Source organism: Mustelus asterias, chromosome 25, assembly GCF_964213995.1.
Source record: "Mustelus asterias chromosome 25, sMusAst1.hap1.1, whole genome shotgun sequence".
Lineage (NCBI taxonomy): Eukaryota > Metazoa > Chordata > Chondrichthyes > Carcharhiniformes > Triakidae > Mustelus > Mustelus asterias.
In genome coordinates this window covers 46,431,211-46,448,837 of record NC_135825.1, presented here as the reverse complement: position 1 = coordinate 46,448,837, position 17,627 = coordinate 46,431,211, and the positions used below count along the sequence as shown (strand labels likewise).

Below are 17,627 nucleotides of genomic sequence, written 5' to 3'. Positions count from 1 at the left end.
AAGTTTGAAAAGAGCAGAGTTTGGTCTTAAGCAGCTGAATCATAGAAACCTTGCAGTGCTGAAGGAGGCCATTCGGCCCATCAAGTCTGCATCGACAACAATCCCACTCAGGCCCTATCCCCGTAACCCCCCACATATTTACCCTGCTAATCTCTCTAACCTACACATCCCAGGACACTAAGGGGAAATTTAGCATGGCCAATGCACCTAATCTGCACATCTTTGGACTGCAGGAGGAAACCGGAGCACCCGGAGGAAACCCACGCAGACACGGGGAGAATATGCAAACTCCACACAGTGACCCAAGCCGGGAACCGAACCCAGGTCCCTGGAGCTGTGAAGCAGTAGTGCTAACCACTGTGCTGCCCATAGCTACCAACACCAAAATAGTTAAAACTGGGGTATGTAAGAGGACAGGACTAAATGAGAAGCAAAGAAAAAAACAGCTCCATTTGGATAGCACAAGTCTCCACTGGTAAATATTTCATAGTTTTAATCAAGTGTGATTGCTTTGGAAAAAGGCTTTGAAACATGTGCTTTTTAACCATCTTTTTATGACTTACCTGTACATTTATGATTCTGTAAACATTTTGTACAAACATTCTAGATGAAAAATATCTTGAATCATTTAGTAAAGAGAAAATTTATTTGGAAATGTACAAATTTTAGGCCTAAGGCTGAGTTAAAGGTTCCAGCGATAGTTCCCCAGTCTTAAAAATGAACAGAACTCCCAATACTTAAATCCTAGCTTCCTCTTAATCTGGCTGTCAGATTAATGCAAAAACTACACAGGACAAGCAAAACTGTCCCCAAATTGTCCCAGAGAAACTTCCAATCTAGATAAAATATTGTACTGACCATCTATACTTTTAATCAACAGCAATATTTTCCATAACATTCACTCAGAGTAGGTTAAGTGCATAATAAATAATGATCAGAATTCAAGGATGTGATCCTTCTGGCCATATACACATGTATGAATGGTGGAGGAAAGACATGAAGCAAAAGAACAAGGACAACAAAGTAGGACTAGCTTGCGTGGAGCAGGAACACCAGTTGGACTTAATGTTCCATTTCTGTTCTGCATATTCTTGTATATTCAAACCTATTAATCAGCACAGAGCAAAGATACAGCGTTACAGTTCAGGTCTGTTGAGCCTTCACCGTAATCAAACTCCTGCATGAGTGGGGGCAGCGAGATCATTAACTCTTAAATATTTGCTGCCACATTGCTTTGAAAGATTCTAGCCTATATTGGGATGATATGTTGACAATAACAAAAGTCCTTCAGTGCCTTATCCAGGTAGCTGTTCATCTTGTCCAAGCCCGTGACAGGAGGCATCAGGACACTTGCTGTATGGGATGTCACAGCCGAATTCAATCCTCACCCCAAGTCCACACACATTCTTCAAAGGAATAGTCAAGGAATGGGGAGCAACATTCTCAGCTGGTTATCAGCTCTAAGCTGGAACATTAGTCAATAGTACAACCTTGGCTGAGACCAGTTAACTCAGCAAGGATCAAGCATGGAGCTTTCAGGCCTGTAGAGCTGTGACAAAGGGAACACACACAATTCTTAGTTCAGAAGTTTGAAGTCAAAACTGCTGGTCCACTGATAATTTTCTCTTTCTCAATTGGCTCAATGCACAAAAGGCTTGAGGTAATCTTCTTGGATAAGAGGACCAATCAATCAGGCAAAACCGGACCTGCCAAGTGTGAGGTGCTTGTTCTGCTGTGGATTGTGGAGCATGAGGCAGGGTGCGAAGAGATCCACAGGCTTAGCCCATTCTATCCTCTTCCCAGTAACAGATTGCAAAGAGATGAGTGGCAGGGATGGCGGGGCAGAAATGTCAATGTGAAAAAAGAAAATGCATTTTTTGTATTGGGGAAAAGGGATACCTGCAGAATTAAAACATGCTTCACTCAATTTCCCCCAAAGTCAATGAAAGCTCTGTAACTTTCAAATTAAACATACAGCTGCCCTGGCTTCTGGTGGCAACATCGATCTTTGTTCCAAAGTCAGCAGTAACACAGCCAGCTGTCATCTGGAGGCCCTGCTCGAGTGGTTGCGAAGCGATGCAGTAACCTGATTCAGACTGTTCAAGCGCAGCAAATTTACTTTCCACATTGAGGAGACTGGCGAGGATTCTCTGGAAGTAATATTTCCTTACTGAACGACACAAGCTCCCGCAATTCTTTATTTTCGAGCTTAAACAGAAAGAAAAAAACATGAGACTTTGTGGAGTTTAAGATATGCTAATTTACAAGCCATTTTTAGATCTGACGTTCCTACTTTTTTCTCTCATTTTGCTTCTGAAGGAGTGACTCATGCTGAGCTGAGTCTGTAGGTATCAGCTTCACTCTACCAGCTAAATAATGAGCTGGCAGGCATTCAATGACCTCCACAGATGTCGTCTGACTGGCTGGTGGTTATAGCCTTTTCTGTTTGAGAAGGATCAGGTTGGGCTGTGACACCCCTGTTGAAAATCACTACCCAAACTCGCACGAAGAATGACCACAAGAGACCAGGGAGGGGTAGAAATGAGCCCTGTTTGTGTACATCGAAGGTGAACCTATGTCAGTGGAAGCCATTGCCAACGGACAGCATGAACATCAGATTCGAGGTAGATCTTGGGGAGCTGGAGGTTGGAGGTAGATCTTGGGGAGCTGGAGGTTGGAGGTAGATCTTGGGGAGCTGGAGGTTGGAGGTAGATCTTGGGGAGCTGGAGGTTGGAGGTAGATCTTGGGGAGCTGGAGGTTGGAGGTAGATCTTGGGGAGCTGGAGGTTGGAGATAGATCTTGGGGAGCTGGAGGTTGGAGATAGATCTTGGGGAGCTGGAGGTTGGAGATAGATCTTGGGGAGCTGGAGGTTGGAGATAGATCTTGGGAGCTGGAGGTTGGAGATAGATCTTGGGGAGCTGGAGGTTGGAGATAGATCTTGGGGAGCTGGAGGTTGGAGATAGATCTTGGGGAGCTGGAGGTTGGAGATAGATCTTGGGGAGCTGGAGGTTGGAGATAGATCTTGGGGAGCTGGAGGTAACAAGACAGAGGCTGGAGCAATAGATCTTCTAACTATGAACCAAGTGAGGGCAGTCCCACCAAGCTGCACAATGGAGGAAAGGAGTCGAAAGCTAGAATGCTGCCTACAATTCTGGTCACCACATTACAGGAAGGATGTAACTGCACGAGAGAGGGTACAGCAGAGATTTACAAAGATGTTGCCAGGATTGGAGAGTTTTAGCCATGAGGGAAGATTGGATACGCTGGGCTTCTTTCCCTTGGCACAGAGGAGGCTGAGGGGAAATTTAAATGAGGTTTATAAAATTATGAGGAGCCTAGAGTAAATATGAAGGGCCTATTTCCTTTAACAGATTAAGGAAAGATATCATAGCACAGGCGCAAGAGGTTTCCAGTGCTGGGGTGGTTTGGAAACCAGATTGGAGAGTCAATCAGAATTGTTGGAAAGGACAGCAAAATTTGGGAAGTGGCCACATGTTCAAGGATATGCGAATAGGGAATCTGGAGAGATGTGTAAGTAAGGAGGGGTCACGGGGGAGGGGCTGGCAGCAAAGTGGGGATGTCAGATTCAAAAGGGAGAGGTGACCATTTACAATATCAGCCAACATGGGGGTCAGGAAGAAAAGCTGGATGGTCAACAGTTTAGAGGCAAAGGGATTAAGGGAGCAGGAGGTGGGCCTGCCTCATGGAAAAGCTGAGCTTGGAAATGATATGAGGTGAGATAGTGGAGAAAGAGGCGAGTTTCAAGGTGAGGGCAATGTCAAAGAGCAGCATGGTAGATGAAAGGAGAAGTGAGGGCTGAAACAACAAAATGGATGGTCTCAATTCTAGTGGCCAATAATTCATGCACTCCTCACTATAGTTAAGGGCAGGGTGGAAGGTTTGTGCAGAAGGATTTAAGGAAATGGTGGGTAGTGGACAAAATAATTCATGGGTTGTCTTGTTTTGGTAGAAAAGAATAAGATCCAACAACACTTGATGTGATCCAGCCAGGTGTAGTGGCTAAACCGAGGTCGCTCCCCCCGCTACCCCACAGTTACTTTTTTCTGCATCTGTAAAACTCCAAATTGACTCCACGTCCACACCAAGCCTGAAATCCAAAATGCACTGTAAGAGAGGGCCAGCGCGCGGAGGGGCCCACCCAAGGGCCAGCGCGCGGAGGGGCCCACCCAAGGGCCAGCGCGCGGAGGGGCCCACCCAAGGGCCAGCGCGCGGAGGGGCCCACCCAAGGGCCAGCGCGCGGAGGGGCCCACCCAAGGGCCAGCGCGCGGAGGGGCCCACCCAAGGGCCAGCGCGCGGAGGGGCCCACCCAAGGGCCAGCGCGCGGAGGGGCCCACCCAAGGGCCAGCGCGCGGAGGGGCCCACCCAAGGGCCAGCGCGCGGAGGGGCCCACCCAAGGGCCAGCGCGCGGAGGGGCCCACCCAAGGGCCAGCGCGCGGAGGGGCCCACCCAAGGGCCAGCGCGCGGAGGGGCCCACCCAAGGGCCAGCGCGCGGAGGGGCCCACCCAAGGGCCAGCGCGCGGAGGGGCCCACCCAAGGGCCAGCGCGCGGAGGGGCCCACCCAAGGGCCAGCGCGCGGAGGGGCCCACTCAAGGGCCAGCGCGCGGAGGGGCCCACCCAAGGGCCAGCGCGCGGAGGGGCCCACCCAAGGGCCAGCGCGCGGAGGGGCCCACTAAGATGTCAGTGAAAGATAATGAAAAGGAAACCAAGGATATATTGACAGAATAGGTGTTACAAATATCAAGTCAGAACTGCACCTGCACAGGGGCTAAGTGAAATCCTGCAGCACCCACTGAAATTCCTACCTCTAGTTGGGCTATTTTCTCTTCAACTTGACAATACTCTTGATCATCCACTCGAACGGCTTTTCTCATTACTGTGGCCATGTCACATATCTGTTCTACCTGAGTTTGCAGTTCCTGGAAGTACAATAATCAACAACGATCATTCAGCTCCTCGCTAAGTCAGAGTCTTGGTCGACACTGAGCAATTCAGTTCTGTAAACCTCGTAATCCACCAGGCTGGGAATTGGAAAGAGACTGCTGGAACTCGGAGGATTGTGGTCAGATGCTGCATGGAACCAGAGATACCGCAGGAAAGCCAGACAGCATTCCAATTCTCACCAATCCTTTTTCAACGAGTGCGCACATTGGCCAAGGACATGTTCAGGCTCTTTGTAATTCCCTAGTCAAATAACTCAACAACAGGTGTTGTTCAGAAACCCAGCAGAACCGTAATTCAGTGTCTTACAATAGGAAGCTGAACTGGCAACTTTGTCCTTGAATAAACTGGCATTCAGTACTTTGAAATAATCTAGAGTGGTGAATCAAACGTACACTGCAAAGCTTAGTTAAACAGAGCTATAGCTTACAATAAAAACTCTCTTTACAAACACAAACCTAGATTACATAACCAGAAAAATGCTTTATAATCTCAGTGCTTGAAAACATTAAAAAAAAAACAAAGTCAAAATGAATGCAGCATAGCTCCGCGGGAACCCTACAACAGACACCATTTACATTAGGTTGCACCTAAACCCATACAATACAGAGCAGAGATCATCATGTCACAGAATAGGTAAGCAGAGCCAGTTTGCTTAAGGACCTTTACTGTTAACTTATCCAAAGTTGCAAATCTCTCAATTCAAGTGTAAACTGAGACAAATTTGCAAATTGAGCCTCAAAGGGAAAATTCTCCTGGTTTCAGCCAGACAAATTGAGGAAAGAGCCTGCACGTTGTATATTAGAATAGAGTTAGCAATGCAGCTTGTTACCTGGGAATGCTCCTGGTGTAAAGTGGTAATTGGTGCACTATCTAGCTTTCTCTTTGATGCTATAAGCCGTAGCATCTGCTTTCGGTATTTACTCATGATGAGTTCTAAGGCATAGCGGTGTTCCTCCAGGGAAAGCCACAGCTCTGAGAAACAAGAAAAGCCACCAGCAAGTTAAAAAACAACCACTGTAGTCTCAAGACTGTGAAGGTAATAAAAATATTCAAAATAATCCTCACTGTTGGTCTTCACTTCCTTACTGTATTACCACACACAGCTGGCTGAAGCAGGAAGCTCCCTCCTTGATGTACCATCCTCATAGGAATTTCTGGCTGATCTCGACCAGGGTGTCCGTGACATCACAGTTGGTGTTCCTGAGCTAAGGGGCAGCACAGTTGTTAGCACTGCTGCCTCACAGCGCCAGGGACCCTGGTTCAATTCCGGCCTCGGGTGACTGTGTGTGTGGAGTTTGCAGTGTCTCTAATTTACCACCCTGGTATTTGTACAAGGATAATCAAATTGACTAATCAATCTCTGATTTGTCTACAGCACTCAGACATGACTCAAGGAGGAATCCGAGCATTGACCCAAAGACTCCTGTTCTTCCCAAGCATGTTACACTCAGTTATTGTTCAAATGACTCATTTTTTACAAATAAATTTAATTTTGAATCTGAATGGTTCAATTCAACTGCCTTCATTCTGCGGTGCATGTTTGATAGTTCCCTTCGATAAACCCATTTTCACAAAAGCTAGCTGAGTTACTGCATAATTTCTATTCTTCAACAGTTTAAAATGATAAATTTTTATACAAACTTTCTGTCCTTTACACATTCACTCCTGTTGAGAAAGTTTTACAGGCTCTGATAAATCATCCAGAAAATCAATTCTTCAAGCTTGATTAAGTAGCCTGATATTCTTGGCCACAGTTTTCTCCAGGAGTTGAGTTACTGGATTAAGATCAGGAAGCATCTGCTTTCTTTCCCACTAAAGCCCTGGACAGCGACTAAACTGAATCACTTCTGTTAGTACCCCAACTAACACACCACAGCCAAGATGGCACATCTTACCATAGGGACCATCAAGTTGAACCTCAGCCTTCATTTACTCTCACGTTTGCATCTTTCAGAAGGGAGCACTATCCAGGGGCTCAGGATTGGGAACCGTGGGGCGGCACGGTAGCACAGTGGTTAGCACTGCTGCTTCACAGCTCCAGGGACCTGGGTTCGATTCCCGGCTTGGGTCACTGTCTGTGTGGAGTTTGCACATTCTCCTTGTGTCTGCGTGGGTTTCCTCCGGGTGCTCCAGTTTCCTCCCACAGTCCAAAGATGTGCGGGTTAGGTTGATTGGCCATGTTAAAATTGCCCATTAGTGTCCTGGGATGCGTAGATTAGAGGGATTAGCGGGTAAAATATGTAGGGATATGGGGGTAGGGCCTGGGTGGGATTGTGGTCTGTGCAGACTCGATGGGCCGAATGGCCTCTTTCTGTACTGTAGGGTTTCTATGATTTCTATGAATCCCTACAGTGCAGAAGGAAGGCATTCAGCCCATCGAGCCCGCACCGACAACAACCCCACCCAGGCCCTATCGCCGCTACCTCACGTATTTACCCTGCTAATCCCCCTAACCTACACATCTTGAGACACTAAGGGGCAATTTAGCATTGCCAATCAACCTAACCCGCACATCTTTGGGCTGTGGGAGGAAAAACATGCAGACACAGGGAGAAACGTGCAAACTCCACACACAGTCACCCAAGGCCGGAATTGAATCCGGGTCCCTGGTGCTGTGAGGCAGCAGTGCTAACCCCTTAGCTCAGGAGCAGCAACTGTGATGCCACAGACATCCTGGTCGAGATCATCTAACACTGTACAGATCTGTGACAATTCAAAACTGGGACACACTTAGTCCCAAATCCTCAACAGGACCACAACATGCAATGCCTCTACCTATGTTGGGGGAAAATCATCCACTTTTAAACCAGCTGTTGAAGATTAAAGAGGAGAAGATACAGCAACCAGAGTCCAAAGGAAATAAAAAGTGAGGTGTGCGCGCAGCACACAATTAGAGTACAGGCAGCCCTCAGACCCACGATGCAACATTGTTTTCAGGAACCAACTGTAAGTTGGAACTGATTTTCCCAGAGGAACAATGGTGTAAACGGGAGATTTGTTCCTGAACCAAGGGTGGAAATCACTCATGGGGGTGCCTGGAGGTGTAAAATGTTCTCACCTCTTGCCCTGTCAAGTTGTTGAGGCGACTGTTGATGTCTGCGCACCTTATCACAAGTCCCTTGGTTAGAGTGGGGGATCACTCACTGTCAGTTACCTGTTTAATCTTGAACTATATAAATCTGAGTGCTTATTAAATACAACAGCATTCAAAACATGGAGGTTTTGTTAAAAAAATTTAATGGAATAAAACACTAATCTCTAACCTAAAAGTGACGGTTCGACCTTTCCAGTCATACGGATGGGCAGCGCAGATCATCAATCCGCGTGGCATCGTAAAGTCAAAACCAATGTTGCACGGTTGAAATGAGGTGTCAATTAATAAACACAGCAAGTGCCATTCCTTGCAACTCAAACACTGTAAAGTTGAGAACTGCGTTTATACAAACGTTCCCCAACATCTTTGTATCGGCCTCCTGTCATTGAATCTGACAGGAAGATTCAAAAGGTAGGCAGTTTTTTTGCTACTCTTAACTAGGAAAATAAATGCTATAATGACTCGTTTCCTACCCAACATTTACACAAAGTTATTTGACAATTGGACATTTTTAAGCTTCCAGAAATAAGCAACATTCATTTCATAGTATCCAGTTGGGAATTTGGGTGTTTTCTCTTTGGAGAGGGGGTTTTTACAGGCTTTCACTTTTCAGCTGCCTCCATGCACCCAGACAGAGAAACCAATCATAATTAGGAATGAATAGGTACTAACTGGGCAATCCCACTCTAAAGTCTGCAAATAACAGGAATGACATGATTTTCACAATTCAGAGTCTGTTCTTCCTATAAACTGTGTAAAATTCGACACTGTCCTCTAAAATCACACTGAAAATGTACCAAGTAAAACTCTTGGTTGACGAACTATGTTCTCATTTCCCTCTGCTTCTCCAAGCCTGGGCTTGCTAAGTAACCGGACAGAGGGCTCTAAACCAGGCAGGTTCTTCACTTGACGTGCTCACTGAAGATGAGGAAAAAGATACATTGAAATCGAATTTGCTCAACATTTAACCGCGCATCTTCTTGTTAACATGTGATAACTATAAAATACACATCGATCAGATTGTAATTGTGATCGAACTGAAACTAGCCACTAGTTCACCGTACACAGGTACTGTAAATAGGTTTTAACAAACAAGGACAGAAAAACCTTTATTTTCCTGCTGCAGATCCCGGATCTGTGTGTTCTCCTGGGAGAGGATAGCGTGCGGCTTGTGGCTGGCCAGCTTCTTCAGCTCAGCAAGATCTTCCTGGTTCTGGAAATAGAGCAGAGCAAAAATCACAGACAATCTGCAGTCCAAACTGTCACCATTTTCCCTACTCTTCTGAACTTGTAGGTCTGCTGCTGCTATTGTCCACTTTATGAATTGTTCACAGAACACACTTAGAAACATAAAAAACTACAGCACAAAACAGGCCCTTCGGCCCCACAAGTTGTGCCGAACACATCCCTACCTTTTAGGCCTACCTATAACCCTCCATCCTATTAAGTCCCATGTACTCATCCAGGAGTCTCTTAAAAGACCCTATTGAGTTTGCCTCCACCACCACTGACGGCAGCCGATTCCACTCGCCCACCACCCTCTGTGTGAAAAACTTCCCCCTAACATTTCCCCTGTACTTACCCCCCAGCACCTTAAACCTGTGTCCTCCCGTAGCAGCCATTTCCACCCTGGGAAAAAGCTTCAGAGTCCACCCGATCTATGCATCTCAACATCTTATATACCTCTATTAGGTCTCCTCTCATCCTACGTCTTTCCAAGGAGAAAAGACCGAGCTCCCTGAGCCTATCCTCATAAGGCATGCCACTCAATCCAGGCAACATCCTTGTAAATCTCCTCTGCACCCTTTCAATCTTTTCCACATCCTTCCTGTAATGAGGCGACTAGAACTGAGCACAGTACTCCAAGTGGGGTCTGACGAGGGTCCTATATAGCTGCATCATTATCCCCAGACTCCAAAACCCAATCCCTCGATTGATAGAGGCCAGCACACCATACGCCTTCTTAACCACCTCCTCCACCTGCGGGGCTGATTTTAGAGTCCTATGGGCCCAGACCCCAAGGTCCTTCTGATCCTCTACGGTACTAAGAGTCTTTCCCTTTATATTGTACTCCTTCATCCCATTCGACCTGCCAAAATGGACCACTACGCATTTATCTGGGTTGAAGTCCATCTGCCACTTCTCTGCCCAGTCTTGCATCCTATCTATTATCTTATGCAGATAATTTTTAATTAGACCGACACATGGAGCAATTAACAAATCAGTTTTAATTGGCAGAGATATTTCATTCATGTGGTTCCAATTCCGTTCTGCTCCTACTCCCAGCACCAGGCTGTTCTCTTCCCTGGGAATTCTGAGCTTGTGAAGTGTTTCACTGCAACCCTGTGATCTGGATCAGAGGGCCCCAGCCCCTGCTGGGAATTAAATGGTCAGCAATGGTCATGTTCAATGATTGAAACCAGCAGGTCTAATGGGAAAAGTGTCACCAAGGCGAAGAAATGAATCCGGGGTGTAGCGAGGGATTGCAGTAACCAACGTACCAAGACACTGCTAACATTTAGGCCTTGCACAGTTAGGAGCTCGGTGGAACAAAAAGGACACTAAGCAGGGAAAGGTGAAATTAAGGCAGCCTGACCAAAAACCCAGTCAGAAATGAGGTTTTTAAAAGGAGTGAGGTGGAAGTTCAGAGAGTAAGGGTCAGATGTCTGAAGCTCTGCTGCCAATGGTGCAGCACTGAGCATTCCTGGCAGGGTCAGGCGTTTGTTGCTTATCCCTAATCACCCTTAAGGAGGTGTTGAGGAGCTGCAGGTCACATGGTGTAACTATACCCACAGTGCAGTTGGGGAGAGAATTCCAGGATTCAGTAAGATGTGAACGGTTTAAGATGGCAACTCACTTATCACCGTGGCAAAGATAACTAGTGATGGGAAATAAATGACAGTTGGGCCAACAGCACCTACGTCAAGAAATATTTTAAAACGCAGAAGAGACTGCAGTAAGAGCAAAGAAGAATGGAGGGGGCTAGGGGTCCCGTGATGGAGGAGGCTGCAGAGTTGGGGGGAGAGCCTGGAAGGTGTAAAGCCGAGGACAGAAGGAACAAGAGCAGCAATACACAGGGAAAGTGATATGGACTGACTGAAGCACTAGCACAAAGCAGTGTCGAAAAACAGAAGGCAGCAGCTGTTCCCTGGAGGAACAGTACGAGTTAGTGTTTCAGATTTGTCAGCTGGTTTTAGACTCACTCTGTCTGGGATTCCTGTCCCAACTTCCTTCATACTCTCCACACGTTTATTCAGTGCTGTTGTCTGCTCGATGAGAGATTCAGCTGCATTATCATGATCCTTCAGTCTCTCCACTAAGACCTTTGCATCAGCCAAGACCTTCTCTATTGTACATGCCATCGCCTGGGAACAGAAACAGAAACACTGTTGGTTTTCAGAGAGCTTATTTCCACTCTCGCTCAGAGAACGTTAGAAGTTTTTTTTATTCACTCCCTCCCCTCCCCACCCCATCCTGAAGCAGTCAAATCCTTGCTGGGATCAAGTTCCTTGGGACAGCTCCCAAATCCAAGTGTTCATTCTTCATAAGTGAGTCTGACCAACAGGAAGGACATCACGGCCAAGCCTAACTCTAGTCAACAGGCGTATACTCCCCACTCCGCAGGAGTCACTCATCAGGACCAGGGCTGACTTCCCCCAGCTCTAGCCCAGGAGTATTAAGAGCATGAATAATGCTCCTGTCACTCTCAGATCAGAAACTGCTCCTGGAAACTCTCTGATTTGAAGGCTCATTTGTACAATGAATTCACTATAATGGCATCTTGGATAAAATGGTCTCTATCAAAATTAATAATTCACCATCATCTCCTGCTGAAAACATTCTCAGTAGCACAGCAGAATTAAATTGGATAGTCAAAAGTTCAGAGACTGAGAAAACATAAGAAATAGCGGATGTAGGCCATTCAGCCCCTCAGGTCCATTCAGCCATTCAATAAGATCATGGCTGATCTGATTGTGACCTTAACCCCAAATTCCTGCCTGTCTCCAATAACCCTCAACTCCCTTATTCATCAAAAATATGTATAACTTACCTTGAATATATTCAATGACTCAACCTCCGCTGCTCTCGGGGGGTAGAGAATTCCACAAATTAACAATCCTCCGAGGAAAGAAATTCCTCCTCATTTCCCTCTTAAATGGGTGACCCCTTATTCTGAAACAATACCCTGCCCCATTCTAGATTCTTCCACAGGGTGAAACACTGTCAACCCCCTTCAGAACCTCAGTAACTTTCAGTAAAATCATCTAATTTTTCTAAACTTCTTCTAGACCGTGAGAATGTGTCTGACCTTCTCTCATTAGGCAACCCCTGCATTTGAGGATTCAACCTAATGAACCTTCTCTGAACTGCTCCCAAAGCAAATCTGTCCTTCCTTGAATAAGTAAACCAAAACTGTACACAGTTTACGAGGGGGAACAGTTTCTCCCCGTCTACTATCAAGCCACGCACCCCCCGCCCCAAATCATGATTTTGGACACCTCTAACAAATCTCCTTTTAGCTTGGTTTCCTTGGCTACACCTGGGTAGCATCAACCTCTTTGGTAAAGACAGATGCAAAGTCTTCATTTAATATCTTAGCCATGCCCCCACCTCCATGTGTAAATTCCCTTTTGCGGCCTTAATCGGCAGTACACCTCCTTTACCACTCTTGTAATAGTTATAGGCCTAAAGACTTATGTTGAGTCAATCTTTACACAATCCCTCTTTGCTCCTCTAATGAGCTAGTCTCAATGGGGTCTCATCAATGTCGTGTGCAGTTGCAGCAAGACATTCCTACTTCTATTGCAAAAAGGGGAAGAGTATAAAGGTCAACATTCCATTTGCCTTCTGATTTTCCTGCTGTACCTTTTGTGATTCATACATCAGGCCTACTTATTGTTGGACTGGCAAAATACTGCTGTAGAAAATCCTCCTGCCCTTTATACTCCCACTGTACCAGCCAATATTCAACTCTCCTTTATAACAGCTTGAGAATCCTTGCACCTGTCATTTACTTTACAAATCTGTTCCTTCCCATGAGTTGGTGGTCCCTTCCATCCTGCCAGCCTCCTCCCCTCCCTCACCACCAGCCTTCCTCCCACCCCCCCACCTCTTAACCCTCTCTCCCCCCTTCACCCCTCTCCCCACCCCCCATCACCACCCGCCCCCTCTCTCCCCCATCACCCCCCGCCCCCCCCTCTCTACCACCCCTCACCCCCCGCCCCCTTCCGCCCCCCCCACCCCTCCCCCCTCTCTCCCCCCGCTCCCCTCTCTCACCCCTCACCCCCCTTTTCCCCCCCTCACCCCCCCTTCTCCCTCACCCCTTGCCCCCCTCTCTCCCCCTCACCCCCGCCCCCTCTCACCCCGCTCCCCTCTCACCCCCCATCACCCCCGCCCCCCTTGCCCCTTCACCCCCTCTCTGCCCCTCGCCCTCACCCCTTGCCCCCCTCTCTCCCCCTCACCCCCCGCCCCCTTGCCCCCCTTTCTCCCCACCCCTCCTCTCTCCCCCTCGCCCCCCTCACCCCTTTCCCCCTCGCCCCCCCTCTCTGCTCCCTCACCCCACTCCCCCCCCAACCCCTCTCTCCCCCTCACCCCCCGCCCCCCCCCATCCGTTGCACCCTCGCCCCACCCTCTCCACCCCACCCCTCCCCCCGCCCCCCTCTCTCCCCATCACCCCCCCGCGCCCCTCTCACCCCGCGCCCCCTCTCTCCCCCTCACCCCTTGCCCCCCTCTTTCCCCCTCACCCCTTGCCCCCCTCTCTGCCCCCTCACCCCCCTCTCTCCTTGCCCCCCTCTCTGCTCCCTCAGCCCCCCTCTCACCCCTTGCCCCCCCTCTCTGCCCCCCCGCCCACTTCTCTCCCCCGCACCCCTCTCTCCCCCTCACCCCTTGCCCCCCTCTCCGCCCCCTCACCCCCCACTGTCCCCTCACCCCCTGCCCCCTCAACCCCCATGCCCTCCCCTCTCTCCCCCTCACCCCCCTCTCTGCCCCTCACTCCCCGCCCCCTCTCTCCCCTTCACCCCTTGCCCCCCTCTCTCCCCCTCACCCCTTGCCCCCCTCTCTCCCCTGACCCCCTCCCTGCCCCCTCACCCCCTCCCTGCCCCCTCACCCCCCTCCCTGCCCCCTCACCCCCCTCTTACCCCTTGCCCCCCCTCATCCCTTGCCCCCCTCTCTGCCCCCACTGCCTCCTCACCCCCCCTCTGCCCCCTCACCCCCCCATCTGCCCCCTCACCCCCCCTCTGCCCCCTCACCCCGTGTCCCCCTCACCCCTCTCTCTGCCCCCCGCACCCCCCTCACCCCCTCTCCCCCTCTCTGCCCCCTCATCCCTTGCACCCCTCTCTGCCACCTCACCCCTTGCCCCCCTCTCTCCCCCTCACCCCTTGCCCCCCTCTCTCCCCCTCACCCCTTGCCCCCCTCTGCCCCCACACCCCTTGCCCCCTCTGCCCCCACACCCCTTGCCCCCCTCTGCCCCCACACCCCTTGCCCCCCCTCTCTGCCCCTCACCCCCCTCTGCCCCTCACCCCCCCTGCCTTCTCACCCCCCCCTGCCCCCTCACCCCCTGCCACCTCACCCCCCCAGCCCCCTCCCCCCCCCCCTCCGCCCACACACCCCCGGTCCGCCCCCTCACCCGTTGCCCCCCTCTCTCCCCCTCACCCCTTGCCCCCCTCTCTGCCACCTCACCCCTTGCCCCCCTCTCTGCCCCTCACACCTTTTCCCCTTCTCCCCCTCACCCCCCCTGCCCCCTCACCCCCCCTGCCCCCTCACCCGCCGCCTCCTCACCCCCCCTGCCCCCTCATCCCCCCTCCCCCCTCTGCCCCCTCACCCCCCCTCTGCCACCTCACCCCCCTCCGCCCCCTCACACCCCCCCTCCGCCCCCTCACACCCCCCCTCCGCCCCCTCACACCCCCCCTCCGCCCCCTCACACCCCCCCTCCGCCCCCTCACACCCCCCCCGCCCCCTCACACCCCCCCTCACACCCCCCCTCCGCCCCCTCACACCCCCCCTCCGCCCCCTCACACCCCCCCCCTCCGCCCCCTCACCCCCCCCCCCCCTCCGCCCCCTCACCCCCCCCCCTCCGCCCCCTCACCCCCCCCCTCCGCCCCCTCACACCCCCCCCCTCCGCCCCCTCACACCCCCCCCTCCGCCCCCTCACACCCCCCCTCCGCCCCCTCACACCCCCCTCCGCCCCCTCACATCCCCCCCTCCGCCCCCTCACATCCCCCCCTCCGCCCCCTCACCCGCCCCCTCACAACCCCCCCCGCCCCCTCACACCCCCCCTCCGCCCCCTCACACCCCCCCCTCCGCCCCCTCACACCCCCCCCTCCGCCCCCTCACATCCCCCCTCACACCCCCCCTCCGCCCCCTCCGCCCCCTCACACCCCCCCTCCGCCCCCTCACACCCCCCTCCGGCCCCTCACCCCCCCGTCCCCTCACCCCCCCGTCCCCTCACCCCCCCTCTGCCACCTCACCCCCCCTGCACCCTCACCCCCCTCCGCCCTCACGCCCCCCCCTCACGCCCCCCCCCTCCGCCCCCTCACGCCCCCTCACGCCCCCCCTCCGCCCCCCCACCCTCCCCCCCCCCCGCCCCCCCACCCCCCCCCCCCCGCCCCCCCCCCCCGCCCCTCCCCCCCCCCCCCCCGCCCCCTCCCCCCCGCCCCTCTCCCCCCGCCCCTCTCCCCCCCGCCCCTCTCCCCCCCCCGCCCCCCCCCCCGCCGCCCCCCCCCACCCCCCCCTCTCCCCCCCCTCCCCCCCCCACCCCCCCCCCCTCTCCCCCCCCTCCCCGCCCCCCCCCCCCCCCGCCCCCCCCTCCCCTCTCCCCCCCCCCGCCCCCCCCCTCCCCTCTCCCCCCCCGCCCCCCCACCTCCCCCCCTCCCCCCCCCCCCCTCCCCCCCCCCCCCTCCCCCCCCGCCCCCCCACTCCCCTCCCCCCCCCCCCCCCCCACTCCCCTCCCCCCCCCCCCCCCCCCCCCCCTCCCCCCCCCCTCCCCCCCCTCCCCCCTCCCCTCTCCCCCCCCCGCCCCCCCCACTCCCCTCCCCCCCCTCCCCCCCACTCCCCTCCCCCCCCACCCCCCCACTCCCCCTCCCCCCCACTCCCCTCCCCCCCCTCCCCCCCCCCCCACTCCCCCCCCCCCCCTCCCCCCCCCTCCCCCCCCCCGCCCCCCCACTCCCCTCCCCCCCCTCCCCCCCACTCCCTCCCCCCCCTCCCCCCCACTCCCCTCCCCCCCCTCCCCCCCCACTCCCCTCCCCCCCACTCCCCTCCCCCCTCCCCCTCCCCCCCCTCCCCCCCCCCCCCTCCCCCCCCCCCCCCCCCCCCCCTCCCCCCCCCCCCCCCCCCTCCCCCCCCCCCCCCCCCTCCCCCCCCCCCCCCTCCCGCCCTCCCCCCCGCCCTCCCCCCTCCCCCCCGCCCTCCCCCCCCTCCCCCCCCGCCCTCCCCCCTCCCCCCGCCCCCCCCCTCCCCCCCGCCCTCCCCCCCTCCCCCCCGCCCTCCCCCCCTCCCCCCGCCCTCCCCCCTCCCCCCCGCCCTCCCCCCCCCTCCCCCCCCTCCCTCCCCCCCCCCCCTCCCCCCCCCCTCCCCCCCCCCCCCCCTCCCCCCCCCCCCTCCCCCCCCCCTCCCCCCCCTCCCCCCCCCCTCCCCCTCCCCCTCCCCCTCCCCCCCCCCCCTCCCCCCCCCCCCTCCCCCCCCCCCCCCTCCCCCCCCCCCTCCCCCCCCCCCCTCCCCCCCCCCCCTCCCCCCCCCCCCTCCCCCCCCCCCCTCCCCCCCCCCCCTCCCCCTCCCTCCCCCCCCCCCCCCCCTCCCCCCCCCCCCTCCCCCTCCCCCCCCCCCTCCCCCCCCCCCCCCTCCCCCCCCCCCTCCCCCTCCCCCCCCCCTCCCCCCCCCCCCCCCCCTCCCCCCCCCCTCCCCCTCCCCCCCCCCTCCCCCCCCCCCCCCCCTCCCCCCCCCCCCCCTCCCCCCCCCCCTCCCCCCCCCCCCCCCCCCCCCTCCCCCCCCCCCCCTCCCCCCCCCCTCCCTCCCCCCCCCCCCCTCCCCCCCCTCCCTCCCTCCTCCCCCCCCCCCCTCGCCGTTGTGTCAGTTTGGACCCTGAGCCTCTCCCACTGCTGCCGTCACCTTTCTCGCTGCTGCAGATCCTTCTCCTCTCCCGGCATACTCCCACTTCCGCTTCCGCACCAACATCACTTCCGCTTCAATTCCAGCATCCCCGGGTCCCAGTGTCACACCCGCTTCAAACCCACTCCTCACTCAGGGTCTCCCAGGTCCTAGTGCTCACCCACAAATTAAATCTTTCTCATTTCCTGTTTGCTGTGATACAAGTGAAATAATACCTCAGTGGTTACTCTTCATTCACACACAACACTCGAAGCAGGAGTAGACCATTTGGCCCTTCAAACCTGCCCTGCCGCTCAATACGATCATAGCTGATCTATTCTGGCCTCAGCTCCTTTTCTGTGTCATTTCCCTCTATTTCTCAATTTTTCAATTATATATTCACTCTAAATACTTATTATGATCCAGCCTCCACTACCCTTTGGGGTAGAGAATTCCAGAGATTCACCACCCTCTGCGAGAAGAAATTTTT

General features: G+C 54.3%; 1 protein-coding gene across 3 annotated transcripts; it reads right to left on the bottom strand.

Moving 5' to 3' along the window:
* Nucleotides 1-624: 624 nt before the first annotated feature.
* On the bottom strand, nucleotides 625-17,257 carry sike1 (suppressor of IKBKE 1). 3 transcript variants are annotated; one of them, XM_078197704.1, is made up of 6 exons: nucleotides 17,159-17,257; nucleotides 11,260-11,421; nucleotides 9,164-9,269; nucleotides 5,792-5,934; nucleotides 4,824-4,937; nucleotides 625-2,208 (listed from the first exon to the last, which is right to left on the bottom strand). In XM_078197704.1, exons 1-6 carry the CDS (start codon nucleotides 17,222-17,224, stop codon nucleotides 2,116-2,118), a joined length of 684 nt encoding a protein of 227 aa, XP_078053830.1. In that variant the 5' UTR covers nucleotides 17,225-17,257; the 3' UTR covers nucleotides 625-2,115. The 3 variants fall into 3 exon arrangements, with proteins under 3 accessions (XP_078053830.1, XP_078053831.1, XP_078053833.1); XM_078197705.1 differs by lacking the exon at nucleotides 17,159-17,257 and adding an exon at nucleotides 12,923-13,115; XM_078197707.1 differs by lacking the exon at nucleotides 17,159-17,257 and adding an exon at nucleotides 12,108-12,131.
* Nucleotides 17,258-17,627: the final 370 nt, after the last annotated feature.